This window comes from Lycorma delicatula, chromosome 9, assembly GCF_047948215.1.
Source record: "Lycorma delicatula isolate Av1 chromosome 9, ASM4794821v1, whole genome shotgun sequence".
Classification (NCBI taxonomy): Eukaryota; Metazoa; Arthropoda; class Insecta; order Hemiptera; family Fulgoridae; genus Lycorma; species Lycorma delicatula.
Window position 1 is genome coordinate 68,585,559 of NC_134463.1, and position 20,728 is coordinate 68,606,286.

At 30.9% G+C, this 20,728-nt stretch overlaps 1 protein-coding gene across 1 annotated transcript; it reads right to left on the reverse strand.

Moving 5' to 3' along the window:
* Position 1: 1 nt before the first annotated feature.
* Positions 2 to 19,065, reverse strand: LOC142330675 (uncharacterized). Its single transcript, XM_075376121.1, has 7 exons — positions 18,805 to 19,065; positions 16,483 to 16,692; positions 13,394 to 13,567; positions 10,611 to 10,757; positions 3,846 to 4,064; positions 2,645 to 2,809; positions 2 to 340 (listed from the first exon to the last, which is right to left on the reverse strand). The coding sequence occupies exons 1-7, from the start codon at positions 18,904 to 18,906 to the stop codon at positions 2 to 4; spliced, it is 1,356 nt and encodes a 451-aa protein (XP_075232236.1). The 5' UTR covers positions 18,907 to 19,065.
* Positions 19,066 to 20,728: the final 1,663 nt, after the last annotated feature.

The window sequence follows — 20,728 nt, forward strand, 5'->3', positions numbered from 1 at the left end:
TTTAATTTTCATTATCATTATCTTCAGTATTATCTTCTCTACTGTCATCATTAAAATTACAATTATTATTTAAATCACAGATAATAGCTTCTAATTTCTCATCAAATCTATGTATTTCGACAACAGCTTCAATCTTTTCTTTACAACAGGAATTAGAATTAATCATGTCAATTTTTTCATTGGTTTTTCTAAATCCATTTTTACTACTATTCTCTTCCTTTGTGGCTACAATTTCCATAATATCTACATTATTATTGTTGACCATAGGTTCATTGTTTTCTGATAGAACATCATTATCTTTCCTATTCTCTAACATTAGTATCTCTTCACTTTTATTTTTCTGTTGAACATCAATTTCAAACTGAAACATATAAAGGAAAAAGAGTCTTTATGAATTAATATTACACTAACATACCTTATTAATTACACTAAATACTTCCTTCTCTCAGAAGTTCTTAATTTTCAAAGTATAAGTAGTGAGGTGGTTGTATATTATGTGCAGGCAACAACTGCACTTATATGTGAATCAATATGTATCTTACATTATAAACTGCTACGCTTCATATAAGCAAGTCCTGACACTAGTCTTTCAGATATCAGCAGGAATTACAGTATACCTACATGTCTGCACAAGTGCCCCTCCCATCAAGCCGGCTGACAGTCCAACATCCCACTAAGCACTATACGGCTTTATGAGCAGGATTCCAGGACTATCAGAGCAGATGACAATGATGATGATGAAGAAGTTCTGTGGCTGGTTCAATGTGAAACCACCCGGTGTATGCCATCCCTGCGGTATATGGCCTAGCCAGTCTGCCGAGGGAGCTGCTGGGCAATGACACCATCTTCCCAGGTTTCAACCACCCTGGTTGGTGGTTGACCAGCAGGAGCCAATCCAACGCCAGATCACTTAGGGAGAATTGCATCGGCTGTGCCAATGGAATACGACAGACACCAATCCAACACTGTGCAGTTCTGGGGACCAGGACTACCACAATGCAGTGGGACCCAACTGCTGCTGAAGGGCTCCCGTTAAAGCCCAAGAAGGCTATGAACGGGAGGGAGTAGTGACTGAAATGTCACAAGGCGAGTGTGTCTTCCCCTATGGGGTTGGGATGCTGCTGAGGGGAAGCTTGATCTAATTCCAATGGATGAGCCGCAACTTCTCGACTACAGCCAACCTGACTTTTCTGAAGACCAACTATTGGACTCAAATGAATCAAGAATGTAACTTTAAGGATTTCTCATTGAAGAACCAATGAGAAACTCATTTGTGCTACAACGTTCCTAGTGGCTGGTACAAAAGTACCTTTTGCCTGGCCTTTTGTACCAGACATTAGGAACATTTTGCAATGAGTTAATTTTTTATAATTTCTCAAAATAACTTTCATCACATTTTATTCTTCTCCATCCTTTGAAATCAGACTTCAAAGAAGCCCTAGTTTGTTTCATTGGAGAATTTTTCTGTTGGAGGAGGGGAAATCTCTAAGACACCCTCAACCTGCTTTAATGTCAGGTTTGTACTGATAAAACCACTTTCCCTTCTCAAAACACATGAGGACCAGACCCAACTTAAAGGTATTACACAGTCCCTAAGTTGTCTTCCAACACCAGTGTAACACATACAACGTATATCTAAGTGACTCCAATATTTATATTTTAAAGGTCCCTGGAGTCCTGCAGACATCATCCTGCAATGGCTTCCCTCACATTGAAGTTCTTGGGCACCTTGGAATGTCAACGTCTTGTCAATGTGATTGTCTCAACTGTTATCAAATAACAGCTTATAATAGTTGAGACAACCATATTGATAGGATGTTTATGTTAACTTAATTTTAAATTTATGACAACCAATTGTTATAATTACACAAATATGATGTATGCAAAAATTTAACATGTGAAGTTTTAATTATGGTTACAAACATGACGAATTACATGAGTTCCTGTGGATGGGAATTAATTCCGAAAGGCTTGAATTTTTCAAATTCAACAATATAACTATAACTTAATAAGTGCAACAATATAACTATAACTTATTCATACAATAATAAATGCAATGTTTTCATTTTCAAGGAAAACATGATTTTTAAGCTTATTTTTTTATATATATTATTTCCAGCTCCTAGAACTTTTCATAACTTTTTTTTTGTAAATATGTAATTTACATTTGATACAGGTTAAAATATGGATCCCTATCTTGACTCTCATTAGTTTCAGGTCTTTTCGTCTAATATTTTTCCAATGGTAGGCCTTTCAAAAAACAAACAACATTACACTTTCCACATTACAACATATATTGTCTTATAATTTTGTGAAAAACTGAAAAAAAAAAAAATGGTACAAGGCCTATAAATGAGAAAACTTTAGTCAGACTATAACATTTACAAGATATTCAATGTTTAAGGGAGACTCAAATGTGAGGCAATTTGATACACATGGGTTAACTGATAATTTTATCAGATCTATACACATGTAGCTAAATATGTAAAAATATAAATGTTTTAAAATATGTTGCTTAATATCTGAAGTTTTTATGAATATACACTATCCTTTTCATTCATGACTTTTAATCCTATTGTGCAGTACAGCATGAGTGTTTAAGTAAAAAATAGACTTAAAAAAAAAGTTAATTTACAAACAGTACCAGAGTCAATTTTTTGGTGAGATCACATAATTTTGCTGATAATTCTTGTATCTTCATTTCTTGATTACCAATAACAGCTTTTAGGTAACGTTCATTCAGAGGTGAATGCCGTGAAGTAAAATGTACAATATGATTATCCAAATTACCAATACGCTGAACTAACATCTGCAATGAAGCAAAAATTAAGATTATAACACAAATTTCATACATTTACATAAAATTAGATTGAATGAACTTTTTTTATACATTTTTATTTTTTAAAATAACTGCATACATAAGTTTTGCAAAATAATTGTCATTTTACAGTAACTACACCATTTATTATGCTTTTGCAAACATTCTACGAAGCAAATTCAACTGTTTCATTGCGTTATTTTCATCCAAGTGTGGCTTTTCAGAGTAGATTACACAAGAGTAAACAAAAAAATTAGCTGGTGGCAAATCATTGAAATTTGATGTGGATGCTCCAGAGACATTATACTCTGCCTTGTAAAATACTTTTTGATCAAAATTAAATGTGTTTATAACATTTCTTGAACAATACAATTAATTTTCAGATCAATGGAAATAATACTATAGAAAATTTCTAGTGACATTTCAATTTCATACACAATTTCTTCAAAAGGTTTATTTTTATACCTTCAAATATGCTTAATATTGTTAATGTATGTTGAAGAGGGACACTCAATAAAGTACTTGTATTACTCATAAACTTACAGTAGTTTCATTATATGAAAAAAAAACACAATTTTTTATTTGATACGTTTATGCAACTCAGTGAGGGGCATTTTGAACTATTACAATGTCACAAACTTTACACAACAGGTGTTTAGAGAAGAAAGAATGTGATGCCAACTATATTCCCATATGAAGATTGTGTATTATGATAGTCAAGTTTTTAAAAAGACTATTTCAAAGTACAAATTCCAGGAATTTGTTGTGTCTACCTCTCACACAAATGCTTAAGCAGAAAATTTGAAAGAAATACTCAATACTTTTGGGGTTACAGACAAGGACGTTACTTCCTTGAAATTTTACATTAAGTAATCTTATATTACACTTATTTTCAAGGACAGAAGCTTCCAAAATATAGGTTAATATAAAAATAAAGAAGATCACTAAAAAAAAGTCAACCTTATACTTTGGTAAAATTTAAAAAATCAAACAAAAATAAAACAACAGTATGTAAAGAGATTATTACCTCAGATCCTTTAGAAACATCTCGTACACAAACAGGAGAATTATTCTGCAGACATTTAAGTAATTCTGATATAAATAATTCATAAGACTGCTTCTCTTGATGCATATAATAAGAATACAGTTTTAACTTCTTCTGAGCGACAAAACTAATTTCAAGTTTCCGTTCTAGATCAGCATATTTTTTTCTTAATTGTCGATTAGTTTCAGCTAATTCTTTTATCTGAAAGAATAGAAATAAGTACATAACATTTGTTTCTTTAAAATGTTAATTTAATTTTATCAACAGCAGAATAAAGAGAAAATAAAATATTAAAATATCCTGCAGAAGATATCATTGTAATCAAGTTAAATTTCAAAAATGGACAGATAAAATAAATAGTATTATATTTCCACTACTACAATTAGTTACATGTTCTACTTATAATTTAATACTAAATATACATAACTGAATACTTAACTACATTTTTAAATTGCAATCACAGTTAAAATCTGTAAGCTATCAAAATTAGAATAAAACACAAACAATCTGTAAGCTGCTATTATTTAGAATTAGTAAGGAAAAAGGAATGATAAATAAAATATATTTTTGTAATTTGATATTATAATACATTTTGAATAGTATAAAAAATTTATATCAAAAGATTAACAAAATATTATAAACTAAACATCATATGTTTGACTACTGTCAGATAAATGAAGAACTGCATTATACTTGCTGGTTGAATGCTAAATTATTATTATTAGTGTCCAAATTGTAAACAATTTGTGTTTTGTTTCTCTTTGCATAAGCATTACATCCAAACTTGTTTATCCACAACTTTTTCATACTGCTGCTGGGAATGCTATTGTGATGTGGAATACTGAAATGTCAACAGAATATTTGCTACATAATCACAACAAAATCACATAAATGAAAACATAATGATGTATAGCATCACAGTTAGTCTAATTCTACCAACAGGTCAGGGTTGCCAACTTATTCTGCTTTTAAAAACAGGTTGTTATAAAATGTATTGCGTTATTTAATTTAAAAAAATATTTATTACACAAAAAGATTAGTAGCACTAAAAATCTATAACAATTTATTAAACATAAAAAAAGTAGTTTTGAATAATGAAAATAAGTAATTTATTAATCCATTTTAGTTTTTATTAAAAAAAGATTATTTAGATTTTTAAGTAACAATAGTATATGCTAGCACAAATATAAATTATAAAAATTTAATTCAACAATAAATAAACAACATTTGCTGATTTATTTTAGAACAGACTTCTATTAGTTACAAGCTAGTTAACGAGTAATTATAATTATTTAAGAATGCAACTTTTTTTTATTATATCACTCAGTTTTAATTTTTTACAGTAAATTTCTAAAACTTGTTACCCACTAATAAAGAGGGAATGTTAAAATCTATTTTGACAAACAAAACATAAATCATCATTGTCCATTCCCAGTATCAAAGTTAACTCAGGTTGGGGACATTTACCATCCTCTTCCCACCTCTCCATGTCTATACACCATTCTTCCCTTATTGCTCTCTCTGCATTACATCTTCTTTCCAGCTCTTGTCAACACATTATTAACCCACCAATCTCTTGGTTTCTTACTATTTTCATTGTACTGAAGGATTTTCTTTGGCAGTCTCTCACTCCCCACTCTTCACGATCATACCACCTTATTTACCTCTCTCAATTTCCTCTACTAAGCTTCAGATTCCAACTTCCCTTCTTATCACATCACTTTGTATTCTAAACATCCTAGTTTTCCTCACCAAATTTCTATTACATTTCATTTCAGCAGCCTGCACTCTGTTTTTTAACTTATTCTCCCATGTTCATGTCTATGACCCTAAGTTAGGATTGGGGCATAGCACAATTTAAACAGAAATTTCTTGCAGTTTAACGCACCTATTTATCTCAACCAGATTTCTCATTAATTGGAAAAAACAATTTGCCTTTTGTACTCTTGCACTCACTCACTTCCTTATCCAGCTTACCATCTTCTGAGAAAACTGAACCCAGATAGCTAAGATCCTTTACATATTTTAGGGCTACCCCATTTTCTTTTATATTACTCTTATTTCCACCTCTAGCCTCCCTGCTTTGTACCAGCACTTTGCTATTTTCAACAGTAAAACTCATCCCAAATCTCTTTATCTTTTTGTTCCACTCATTTATTACTTCCTGGATATCCTCCTCTGAATCCTCCCATATCACCAAATCGACAACAAACTCCTTGCTTTTATGTTCCCTCTCCTCAGTTTCATATTTTTCATGATTTCATGTAATATTATTACAGTATAATACTGCCTTGTTGAACTCCTAAACCAATGATTCCCAATAAATTTAAAAATAAATTTTAGGCCATGCAGAAAGTCTCTATACAATGTAATTTATACTTACAATTAAATCTTAAATACAGTAAAATTTATTTAATCGACAATATCAATCAATATATGCAACAATGCTGAATTTAATTTTTCTTCTTGCCGATAATTTTGAGTGATGGTGAACATCTGTAAAAATGCTTAGTTTAGTCTTCCCATCTGGAAATTAATAGAGTGTAAGCATGAGGGATTTATCCCTCAACATAAGGATTTTTAAAGAATGAGGAAAAGTTTTGAAAATCAACTTACACAAACTAAGAAAGAACAGCCCTTTATGCATAATATCAGTATCCCAAATTACAAAGAGGGCCAAAAACATTTTGCTGCCATTTTCAACTACATAATCGATCAAATCAGCATCTTCTTCAATGAAAATAGTAAAATCTAAACAGAGAAAATAGACTGGTACATCTTGAAGATGATTTGCGTATAGGCCTGTCATAAGGCCATATATATTGACAAACTCTATGGAACACACAGAACACAGACTTCACATTAATTTTAGTGGCCAGTTTAAAAAAAAAAACAATATATATATATTTTTAATAGGAATTCCGGTAGAGATAGGTTGGTGGTATTCTAGGCAACTTACCTTTATCTTTCTCTGATGCCGCTTGACATGTTGCTTGTAATTAGAAAAATGCGGCTTGTGTTAGCATTGGTCTATGTACACTGGAATGTTTACTTAATAGTAAATGATGTTTAAAATTAGAACTACATAGTACAGAATGTTCAAAAACTGACGCAACCTTATGGCAAAGTGAGTAAGTTACAATAGTAGTAGTTGCAATTCGGGAATAGTGTGGAGGATGAGTTTTGTTAGCAGCATTCTTACAGTATCCCTGCAAGAAAAAGTCAGGAGGGGATAAATCAGGAGATTGAGTGGGCCACAATCTCTTTGAAATCACTTGTCCATGAAAACACTGATCCAAGAAATTCATAGTATTGTTGACTGTATGAGCCATAGCATTGTCCGGTTGAAACCACATGTACTCTAGCCAGTCTGCAGGTAAAGTGTTTATAAGATTGTTGCACCGTCTGTATATAGCAGTTGGTGTTCAATGTGCCATAAAAGAATGACGAAGATTCGCCCACGTAACATTGCACACCAAATTCCACTTTTTGTCTATGCAGCTGATGTGGATTTTCCGTACACTAAATACATGAATTCTGTGGTTCACGTAACCATCAAGGTGGAAATACACCTCATCAGATGAAAACCATTTATAGAGTTCTCCATCTGGTGTTATAGATGACATGAACTGCTGATAGATAAAGCTAAATGTTTCCAGTGTCTGCTGGTGGTAACAACTCATGAACAACATCTTTAAACACTTGCATAATCCATGCAGGCACTACCAATTGAGACCAGACTGGTTAGATAGGTGTCGCACAGACTTCTCAGAACTAACAGAATATGCAGCTTGCATGTTGATCAACTTTTCCGGTGTTAGCACTTTTGGCTGCATCTGCCACATTCTCTGTCTCTTGGAACTTTTCTACAGGTGCTTGATGGATGACTTATTTGGTGCATCCATACTATACTTTTCTGTGAAGGCATTCTGGGTCTGGATATAACTGGCACATCTAATGTATTGGGAGACAATGAATATTGTTTGCTGCATTGTGTAATCCATTTGTCCTCAACTAAGTATGCAAAAAAAGAAGAAAAGTCTTGCATAAGGTTGTGTCACTCTGTATTATTATTAATAAAAACAAAAAAGTGTGTCACAATATCATGGACATTCAGTGAAGTGTGTCGGTCAAAAAAGACCCTAACCTACCCTAATCCACTACAGTATTCACATTACATTCACCCCTTTCATATGTAGTTTTAATAACTCCTGCATTTACCTCTTTATTTTGTAACTCTCCCATATCATTTCTTGGTCAATGCTGCAATATACCCTTAACAATATTCAGAAACACCATTACCAGATTTTTACTCTTTTTCCATTTCGTTATACAAACTTGGCATAATGATCAACATTTTGTCCATAGTTGATCTCCCTTTTCTGAATCCCATTTATTCTTCTTACAAATGTCCCTCAACTTTTCCTCAGATTCTATTCTCTAATATACTGTGAGGGTGAATCAAATTTAAATGGTAATTTTGCTATTCTACGCAGAAAGCAGTTCCAAGCTTGACGGCAGAGTGGGAGGTTAATGTTCAGAGGGGGGAACCAGCTTGGTTAGTTCCTCCACTCTGTTCTGTTTTAAGTACAGCCATGAGTGAGTAAGAGGTTCCGTCGTTTTTTGCACAACATATAATCATAAAGTTTTTAACTAATGAAGCGTTAAACCCATGGAAATTTTAACTCGTTTAAAGATACAGTTTGGGGATGCTACACTGTCCCAGAACTGAGAGTGGGCCAGACAATCTAAGGGCGGCCAAGAAATTATAGAAAACAAAAGTCATGATCGACATCCAAGGTCAAGTCTCAAAGCTGACAACATCTGTGCCATTCGAAAACTTATCAAAGGTATTCACCAGTTCACTGTTGAAGAAATCGCATCAGAAGTGGGTATCAGCTATGGGAGTGCTGAATTTATTATCACTGATCTGGCTTTAGAAAAATTAGTGCTTGATGTGTTCTGAGGTTGTTGACGAACATCAAAAACAGGTCAGGTTGGAGATCTGTGAAGGACTTCTGAATCGATTTTAACAAGGGGACGATTTTTCTTTTACATCGTCACATGTGATGAGACATGGGTCCATCATTACACTTTAATGGAGTCAATAATGGCAAGTCAGGGGTGACAAAGAAAGGATCAGGGATGCTCAGTAAAGGCCAAAACCTGTCTGTCAGCTAGAAAAGTTCTTTCAATTTCATTTTTTTGCTCAAGGGGAGTTTTGCTCATTGATTTTCTTTACAATCAATGATGAATGTAGCTTACTACTGCGAGGTATTACAGTCAACAAAAGACAGGGTATGTCCATCAGAGATGTCCTATCCTCCAATCGCTTTGCACTAACTTATTCTGCCACATGGCCCTGAAGAGCCTGCTTAACCACAGCATTCCAATAATCCCTGCCACTTTTAACATTTCTGTAGATAACTCATCTATACCAGGTGCTTGCCATTCCTCATTTTCTTTAATCCCTCTTCTATCTCTTTCATTATAAAAGCTCTTTTTCGTGGCCTGCATTTTCAGTTTCTGCTTGATCCTCCATTACCCTTTCTTCTTTATATTCTATGTTCAGTCAAGTTTAAAATATTCGTTTCACCTATTTAGGATCTCCTCTCTTCCTTTTAGACTGTACCATCCTCATCTTTGTCGCCCCTCTTCTCTTTCCTTTTTCTCACCAAATCATAAAACAGCTTCATATTTCCCTGAACATCCCTTTCCAGCATTACCTTGTAAAATCTTCCAGGATCTTTTCCTTTCTTCATTCACTATTTTCTTTTTCTTCTTCTATACACTTCCTTATCCCTTTTCTTTTTGCTTTCCCTCCATTTTCTCCATGCATTCTTTTTACTTTTTAGTGCATCCCTAGCTGCTTGGTTCCACCATTCTGTTTCCTCCTCCCTCCTGAATCCTTTACTCCTACACTATACTTTTTCCACTACTCCAAGCATAATGTTTTTAAACTGTACCCATTAATGTTCTAGGTCTTGTATTTCACCCTTTGGAACTAGTTTTCTAATCTCTTCTCCAAATTTCTGCCTTCCCTCCACATTTTTAAATTTCCAAACTTTTACATTAATTTATCAACAACAGTATGGTGATACAACTGACATCCATTAACTCCCTTTTAGAATCTTACTCTACTAAGACATAATCTATAACTTTTCTGGTTCTTCATTCTCCCTCATCCATATCTGGTTACTTTCTTACTATTTTCTTTTGTAAACCATGAATTACCAAACTGCTAATAGTTTCTTACACTCTTCATTTCTTTCCTCGTACCTATGTGTCCCATTATCTCTTATACTACACTTCTTTCATACCCCATATAAGAATTAAAGTCCCCTATTGTAATTGTTTGTCTATTCTGAATTTTCCCTTCCACTTTCTCCAGGAAATTCTGAGTTTTCCTCTCTATTCCCTGATTAGGACATTAGGACACTTTAACAATATCTTTTTTAATTGATACATGTTTCTGTTAAGACATTTTATTTTGAAGTAGATAATGATAAAAGATGAAAATTGAAAAACTACTTGGTATATTATTTTATTACACCTTCACTACAGAAAAAATTTACAGGGATGGCAACAGTTGGAGCTAAAACTCAGTTCTTTGGCTTTTGCATAGTGAGAATCAATTCAGTTTTCTGGAATAGCTGTAGTTAAAATAATTGTACAATGCAGTTTCTATCATCTGGCCAAATAACCACATACTGTTATTTTTGGCTAAACACTAAAAAAAAAACTTACCGTTATCTGATTATTAACCAACTGCTTCTGACTGGCAAGACAAGTAGGACATGACACATTATAATCACGTGCTTCTAATGGTAGTACACATTCACTGCGATATGGTCTAACCAGAGGAAAACCGATTCCACCACAATTCACAGATTGCTGAAAGAAAACAAAAGGAAAAAATATACTTTAATTCAAATTATAAAACTAAAATTTATTCATTCTTAAAGAAATGAATGGAAAGGACTTATAAATGAACACATCCTATAGGTAAGATATTTTATAGATGGAAACTACCACTAATTATATAGCCAGTACATATGATACATAACTAAAAAAAATTGTCAAGTCCAGAAAAATGGCAGTAAAAAAATTATTTGTTCACATTTAACTTAATTGATATTTAGGATTAAGTATATTGAATTAATTTTTTAAAACTAATTAAGAGATAGTTATTACCCTGTCTGCATATTAATTAATAACATGTCTGCAGGCGGGATGAGTACTGCCATCATACAATGTCCATACTGAAACAGTTTAGTGTTTTTTTTCATCAAATTTCAGAGTAAAGCAAATTTTGAAGGCCTGATTGTTACAACTGACCCCACTCAGAAATATTCTAGTGCTTCTTTTACAGTTTTCTTCTAAATTTTTGGTTAACTTTTTCATTGAATTTTAACCCGTACTCATCTACTAACAGACATTACTTTTTATCAATTTAAAGTTAAAATCTTAATGAAGTAGATTATAAGAAATATTCAGCTAACATAAATTTGATTTATACAATAAAACTTGCATATTTTAAAAATATTTAATAAAATTCATAAAATAAAACAAAAAATATTTTACCCAAAACATTACATGTGAGAAGTTTTAAGTTACATAATTTAAAACAAGAAATGTTTTAGAGCTAATTAGAGCTAGATGTAATAAGAATTAGTTAGGATTAGAAGATAGAAATTCTCACAAGCTCCCTTATATGGAAACTTGTACCTTCAGAGAAGCATTTCTACAGAGTAATCTATTTATTGAGTACCTATCACTGAAATGGAATTTATTTCTCATTTTAATCTTGGCTCTTGTTCAGTAATGATCTTTAAGATATTTATTAAATTTTACTTGGTTTTTCTTTTTTAATTTTTAAATTTTCAAATTTTAGTTTTTTTTATAAAAATTTGAAATTTTTATATTGTATAGAAATAAATAAGATTTTGATTCATTAGAAACAGATCTTATATTTTCTAAATTAAATTGTTTTACAAGTTCCAATAAGTGAGGGAGCTAGCATAAGACAACAGTGATATTTTTAAGCAGAATTCAGTAGCACGCTACTTTGTATTTTTTTGGGGTTTGTTACTTTTTAAATGTCCTGCCACCAAATAATCTTAGCTGTTGCTTCTGCAATGCATTTAAAGCATTATATGCAGGTGGCATGATGTACATCAGCTCTGTTATTTGTCACGTTTTGAATAACATTTTATTTCCAGAAAATGAAATGCAAAATGAGTAAAATAACTTTCCCACTATCCTGCTAAATTGTCGTCGATGATGATAATGATATATCTATGAAAATAATTTCTTAATTAAATATTGGACTAAAAATTGAAGATACAGGCATGATTTAACAAGAGGAAACAATAAATGAAGACTGATAAAATAAAAACAAGACTTAATTATGCATTCACCTGGTAAAAACAACTATAAGTCCACTTTTTAAAAAACATTATAGAGTATAAGTTAAATGAATTTAAAATATGATAGTAGTACATTCATTATAACTTCTAATCTTATTACGCAAAAATTTAGTAAAATTAAGAAATCGTATAAAGAAATTGACTAACTGGAAAACTTTCAACATCGGTAATATAAAATAAATAATCATTATTTTACACTTTTTATTTTATAAATGTAAAAATTTTACACATCTCTCAAAAAAAAAAAAAAAATATAAAAAATATCTCTCAAAAATCTAATATATAAACTTAACCACAGTGGATCACCATAAAAGAAAATATTTTTAAATTGCTTATAAATATATTAATTTATTTACAGTCTTGCTATAATAAGTTATAGACATATGCTATCTTTCCAACTTCAACACAACAACAGCTCTTACATAAAATAAATAAAACTGTTCAAGACAGGAAATTTTCTCCCCACATTTTAAATATAAAATAAACAGGACTGATTCTATTCCATTTTGTACTCTGTAAATAAGTCAACATTTTGAGCTATTAAAATATTTTCAGTCATAATACCTCTCTAATTTCTCAGATATGTAAAGATTGTAAATATTAACTGAATAACTTAGGCTGAAAAAAAATGTACCAAAAATAAATTAAAGCTTGTAGAAGAAAATATGTACTGTTTTAAACGGAACAAAGTAGTTTCAAGACAAACAGTCAGTTTAAATTATGAGTTAGGATTTCAATACTGTAAAGTAAATAAATTTGCCATCACAACAAATGCAAATAAAAATACTGAATTTTCTCAGGAAATTTCCTCGGTTATTGGATATAAATCCACAAAAAGTTAAATGTGACATTTTTAACTAATCTATTACTTTATCTATTTATTATTCATAAATTCTCAAAATGTGCTGACTGAAAACATCATTTATTTATATAGCATAGGAATTTTTCAAGTGTTGTCAGGTACAAAATTATATTGAGAAAATATCTCATATGAGGGATTCTATTTTGTCTATTTTAAATGTTTTCTTGAGCAAGTAGCAGGCTGTAGTTCAATAAATATTATTATCAAAACTGTTATTAAAATGTAACAATTAAACTTACAATCATAGCACTTGAAGGACTACAGGACTTCAATGAATTTCTAGAGTCAGCCAATGATGTACCTGCACTGACCTGTGCTAAACCAAAGCCTTCAAAAACTTCTGCATTGTCTCCTTGTGAATGTAAATCTACTTGTCTCCTTTGAAAACAAAAATATGAACTTCTACCAACAACCTGTCACAAAAAAAAAGGTTATGTACATGAAATTAATGATTTCTTTTAATTAATCTTACCACAGATTTGAACAGTTTAAGAATGTAAAATATTATTAAAGAATATAGACAATAAGAAATAATGATCTCAAAAAAAAAGAAGAAAATTACGCACCATTGCAGTTTGTTTTTTATTCATGAGTTAGTAACTTATTGTAGTAATTAAACATAACTGATGAACTCTGGAGAAAGGGTATACACCATTCAGCTTGATTAGGTCATCATCAATGTGTTCCTTGTAGCAACACAATCAATTCTTACTTCTGTTGTATCCTTTAGCTCTGTATTTGGTTTGGGTTATTTTCTTTTATATGAAGCACTCTAGTAGATTCTTTCCTTTAATAACTAACATAGATTATCCATTAAATTCATTTCAAAGAAATTTATAGCTTTAGGGAATAACTGGATGCAACAATGAATTAATTGTACATGAACTAATGCATTTATAGTAAACTGTAAAAACTTAGAAATATCAGCCAACAGAAAAGGCCAGCTACTTTTAGATCTTAAATCTTCACTGTAAAACTACATTCATGTGAAAAAAAATTGTAATTAGGTGTAAGGACACAAACTGTTAAATCACTGTTGGAAAGCGAGATTCAGGTATGGAAAACAAGTAAAACAACAATGTTGTAGTTTTATTGTAAGATGTGAACAGATAACAATAAATATCTCTTTTACTTTATGTGGTCTGTCAAATATTTATTTAAATTTAAATTGGAGGTAATTAGAAGAATCAAAAATAGTGAAATTTTGCAAACTGTAGCAATCAATTCTGGTGTTGGTGTTTCAGTTTTTGATTGGGACAAGATGAAAAATTCATTTTGAAGCATACGCTTGCATGATTCAAATAAGAGAATAATGAAGATGTGTCCAAACGATAAAGTGAATGCGGCGGCTATATGATTCACACAATAAAGGGAAACAGGAATGGGATTAACAGACCCAACTATTTAGGAAAAGGCCAAGTTTTATCCGAAATGATGGGTGAAGCCGGTACAAGATTAAAGCCAGTCCTGGATGACTCAAAAAATCGAAAAATAGGTATGGAATACATCAAGTGAATGTCTTTAGGTAAAGGTTATCTGCCAATGTCAATGCTATCAGTGATTTTAAAACAGAAATGGACTTTTTCCAAGGATACACAAAAGATCAGATGAAAATACAGAGGAAACTGGGGTAATTTTAAAATATTACCTAAAAAGGAATTTGCTTCAAGGGTTAAAAATATTACTCCTTGGCATAAGATAAACAAATAAGTTTTGTTCATGATGATGAGTGACAGTATTGTTTTGTAATAATGCTACAAGAAACTCATAGACTGTGGTCAAAATGCATAGGCAAATCTCAAAAACATTGAAATATGTTGCAGAAAACTCTCTTCCTGTACTACTGAAAACTGAATGTCCACAAGCTTGTTCACAGAATTTTCAACAATGAATCTGTCCACAGTGTTGAGTCTTTTTTAAAGTCAAAAACCCTTTTTATGAAGATTGTTTGTTTTACTCATTAATAACACACCAATGCATTCACAGAATCAGTGCAACAGAGATATAATCGTCGAGTTCTTACCATCATTTTACTGAAGAAAGTGAATGCCTCAACAGGATCAATCAGAACTAAATTTCAACAATCAAGACATTGTTGACATGGTTCTGCCCCAACCAAAGAACAACAACGCTGCAGACAACAAAGACACAGCAGAGATTAGCAACCATGATACTGCTAACAAGAATTTCAATGCCTTTTTAAGGTATTAAGAGTTTTTTATAAAGTAACAGTTTTTATTTAATTATATTTTTAAACAAGGCTGTATGAAATACGTGTTTTAAAACTTCAAAAAATTAAATCTTGAAGTTTTTATAAAAAAAATGTTGATAATCCAAAATTGCCTTCCACCTTTCTTTTGGTTAAGAGAGGTTCTACATTGTGCGACACACAATGTGCCATTAAATAACAAGATTGTGTCTGCTCTGTATGTAGTATTGGTATGAGAAGGTACAACAGCAGTCTATGATCTGATGTAGTTTAATTTTTCCATTCAGTGCAAGTCAAAGCTTGTGTGGTACTTTGTCATCAAAGTACTTTTATCATCAAAGAAGTAAAAAAAGAATCTACATAGATATTTTTGAAAAATCTAGCCAACAGAAATATTTTCATAGCATATTTGTTTAATTCTGAGTAATTTTCAGAAAAAAGATTTTATGTATCAATTTGATTCCATGATCTGACAACTATTCACATTTTTGAATAAAATCATAAATGGTGATGAAAGTTGGATATTCTAATATAATCCTGAGATGAAAACACAACACACATATATTGAACTGAGTTCAGGTTTTTCACATTTTTCTTATCAGAAAAAAGTGTTGGAAAAAAATCATGAAAGAAAACCATACTAATTCTTTTTCAGTGAAAAGGTTTTACAAGGTAGATCAAGAGCAATCGAATTAAATAAGTTTAAAAAAAGATTAAAAAGTATGTGTCTAAATTATGACAACTATTCTGCTGTAAACATTTTGACTAGTTGAATACCATCTCTATTCTCCAGTTCTAGTGCTACAATTATTTTTTATTTCCTGAAATTAAAAGATATCACAGGCATATAATAAAGAAAATACAGAACATGCAGGTTGCAATAAATGACCAATTTTAAGCAGTACTAGAAAAGGAAAACTTCATAAGTATTCCTACAAGATACACCAACGATATAAACAGTTAGTGGATATTAGAGAGTATTACTTTGAAATAACTGTAACAAATTTGAACTATATAAATACATATATAAATTTATTGCAGTTGCATAAGTTTATTTAATTAAATGACATACTGTGAAAACTTCAATTATGAAAAAAATACACAAAATACGTAACTTACTTCCATATTTTTAGTAACATACACAATCTGATAATGTGCATTTAAACAATTCATTTTTGCTAATAAATGTGTTAAATTCAACTCCATAACTCTTTTAAATTTATTATCCTTTGAATATCGTACATAAGCATAATCGGCCATTATTAATTGTTCTAATCTGCGCCAACCTTTCGGGAATATACCTACCCAATCATAAGGTGATGGTTCATACTGTAAAAGAATAAAATGAAATGCGCATTAGTTGTATTCTATAAAATTTTAATTTTTATATAATTTGATTACCTTTTTTAAATATACACATTTATTAAAAAAATGAATGTATAGTATAAGTAATTACATATCAATACCTCCAACATAAATGAAATATTTATAAATAAACCATTTAAAATTCATCCTTCACAGGTCTTCAATTTAAAATTTACATCCCTTAATTTAATAAAATATGAAAAAGATTTATGGGGTAATAGTGTTTTAACTTCTTAAATGTTTTTCCTTTACTAAATATGTTTAGTCAAGCGTTAAAATACTATATTAAATGGATTTTTCAATATTACTTAAATGAGCAAAATAAGACACTACAGTAAACAGCTACAAGAAGACAGAGTATTATAAAGCAGTTATGTAACTTTTTTCAGGATGTAACTAGTATTGGATTAAGGAATGGAGGAATTCAAGGAAAGTTCAATGCACACGTGATATGAGTTCATCTAATAGATATGGGGATGTCAGATGAAAATTTCTCTTATTAAATTTGATTTAATGTTATTATAATTGGGAAATATTAAATTTTAAGCGATATTAAAAATATCAACAGTTAGATCTAAAACAACCATACTTTGGGGTATTATAATCTGCAACATACAAAAAAGTGGTGCATGAAAAATATTTTAAGCAAATAAACCTTTTTAATTCTTGAGGAGCAATACAACTTATAAGAAAGATTAAGGCTGTTGATCTTAAAATTGATAAATTCTCACAGGTAAATGGGATTACTGATATGGTAAAAAATTATGAAACAAAAACAGGTATTACATGGAAACTTTATCATATGGTAGCAAGCCCTACCTTTTTGACATCGGTCTGAAATAGAAAAATAAGACTGACAAGAAAAGATTTCTATGAGTTAGAGTGCACAAAAAGGGTCTTGATAATAAATGATGCAATCAGGCCAGAAGCAGAACCTTTATACAAAATATAAAATAGATTGGAAGATCATCTCAAGAGAATGTAGAAGACTGCCTTTGTTAGCCTGGAATTATACTCCACTAGGAAGAAGAAATTGGTAGGCCAGGAACCAGACTGGCATTAGAAAAATTCAATACAACTACTCTGTGATGGAAGATGATGAACAAAGGTATGAGCTTGTAAAAGAAAAGGTATCAGTAGAAATACATTTCTCAAAAGACGGCAAATATGACAGTTACTCCATTATCCTGAAAAAGATTTGACACATTGAAGTGTGGGAGTTTAAATCTAAATTTCACATTAACCAAAATGGAGCGAATCCACTGGTGATTCACAGGGAATAAAGCACAGTTATATAATTTACCTGCAAGACATATAATTTACAGAGATTGACCTTTTTATGAAACAAATCTGTAAGCTAGTAATGATGAAGGCAACAGCATAAAAATTCCTTTATATGGTGATATTAAAATATTATTCATATTTTGTTTAAAATATAGCCTAGATAAGAGTTATTTGGATAACTCTACAAACACACATAGATAGCATTACAAAGGACATTTCTTATCATTATTTTATAAAATAATACATTTCATAAATCAATGCATGTATACTAAATTATACTGACATATATAAATATTTAACAATTCTGTAATTCTAAATATTTAAAAAAATAACACTAAGTATCTAACCAGAAATTTAGCTTTCTAATTTTTTTAGGATAATTTTCGTAATTATTCGGTCACGTGAGGGGAAACATAAGCTACCTGAAGAATCTTTTCCAGAAACTGGCAATTAGAATAAATTATCGTACGTCCCAAAACACTAGTAAAGTATAACATCCGGTAAAAATTAACACGCTGCATTACTTTTTTGTAAGGGGCAGGAAAATTTCCGCGAAAAACCAAATGTCAAATAATGTGATAAAAAAATTAAAGAAAACTTAACAACATTAGTATCAATTACCTAAAGGAATGAACAGCAACATATGTTACATAGCAAACTTGTTTACTAATAAAGGAGTTAAGAACAAAATTTAAGCACGGACAGTTTGATCCTCTAAAATAATAGTCAACAAGAGATCAATTATTATCAACCCTTAGGTACTAAATATACAGGGAACATTACAGATATTACCTCGGCTAAGAATACAATTTCAACCTTCATTCGTTCATCATCTATAAAATACCTCTCTTGAATATTTTCGAACTGGACAAATACTCTTTCCTTCGAAACCATTGTTCGAAAGAAAGAGTATTAACTATTTTACAGTATAGTTATAATAACGTTACAGATTACGTTTATGTAATCTATACTACATTAACACGACACAATACAGTATTTATGTGGATAATTTCGATATAAATCTTGTCGAAAAAATCAAAACTCCAGATTTAACCAAACAAATCACATTGTTAACGGTTTGTTTTAACTTCTATTTACTACACGTGCACCAACTTACATACATAAAAGATTTAATAGTATTTAAATGCTAAAAATTCGAATTTAAATGCTGTGAAAATACTTCAAGTCAAAATCAGTGATAAATAGTGAAGATTTTTAATATAATATTTGTCAACTATTTAGTCACAATTAAGAGTTTAAAATATTCTAATTATTTTCCAACTTATTTAAATGGGTTTAACCGAATAAATAATTTCAACGTTTGTAAGATTAACTTTGTTTTGTAATATTCTATTTTAATGACATATATGTATTTACTTATTTATGTTGGAGCTTTTAAGGAAAATTTTGTAAAATTGTAAATGGCAATTTTGTAATGTAAGGTTGGCCATACATTTGTCAATGATGTCAACTATGAAAATAATGTAAAAGTTTCAATTTTAACAGCAAATCAAACCTAATTTATTAAATACATACATTTAGAAACTCACTATATTACGATTACAGTACTTTTCCCGACCATTTTCATTGCCTAGTGTTGAAATCCCTGGCATTAGCTGATGTTGGCGGTTTTTACCGACTTTTCGAAGAAAAGTACGATTTGCTTTCGGTTGCACGGTGGCAGTGGAAAGTGAAAATGAATTTTCTTTTCGAGTATTTTTCTTTCGTGTATAATTTTCTTTTTGAGTAGAATATATCATTCAGTTTAGTTGGGGTTTATATGTTAAATATGCCAATATGTTAAAGTGAAAATAATTCAGGGCAAAATCAGTGATAAATATTGAAGCTTTTTAATACCTTGTAAAATTGTATGTATAAATTAGGTCACAATTCGTTATATGCCCACAAAGTAATTGCAGAAGGTTTTAAATGACTAAAACAAACAGTTTTAGTTAGTTTTTGTATTTGTACATAATAAAAATTGTACAAAAAAACATATATACAGTATTAGACTACTCAGGTGGCCAATAACCAGTTATATCCTGAAGGACTGTCTCAAGTGGGATTGCTCCTGCTGGAAGTCGTTTACGCCACATAAATTCATTCAGATAACTATCCTGTATCTGTGAATGATTACCAAAACGACGCCTAAAGCTTGATTTAGCTACACCGCACATCCTCACCAGTATATTGGTATGTACATCTGTTACCGGATCAATAAAATTTTGACTATGGTTAACTGTTTGGTAATCAAATCCATGGTTAACACAACAAGTATTAAGGCAGAACTGATTAATAGGCTTAAGACTGAATCGTTATCATTACTAAGGTTGAGAAGTTACGACGTGCGGCGATGCGCAGACCTACTGTTGATCATGAATGACCAAGGTCATTCATCGTTTATACATCAAATCGTTCCCCGCACTTAGCACTAATAGTTCTTCAAGAAAACCAGAACAAAACTAACTTTTTACCATTAAATTTCGCGAAAAACTCGGAGCACCAAAAGCATACGTCCGCCATACTATTCACTCCCAACCTAACCTGTATCTACTACACAGAAAAATTTAAGCGTTATGGGCATATGACGGATTTTGACCTAAATTATTGTACATATATGTATATAACAATTTCATTGAAATTTAGATTTGCTGTAATAATGTATCTGAAGTTCTGTATGTAAAAATTTGATTGAGATTGGTAGAGTCGTTTTTTA

What these genes read in the sequence shown, in the direction of transcription:
- LOC142330675 (XM_075376121.1), bottom strand. Translation starts at nt 18,906, where the DNA reads ATGGTTTCGAAGGAAAGAGTATTTGTCCAGTTCGAAAATATTCAAGAG. An exon ending in ATGTTTCTAAAGGATCTGAG is followed by an intron (nt 2,810 to 3,845) that starts GTAATAATCTCT and finishes GCTTCATTGCAG; the next exon opens with ATGTTAGTTCAGCGTATTGG. An exon ending in TCACCAAAAAATTGACTCTG is followed by an intron (nt 341 to 2,644) that starts GTACTGTTTGTA and finishes GATGTTCAACAG; the next exon opens with AAAAATAAAAGTGAAGAGAT.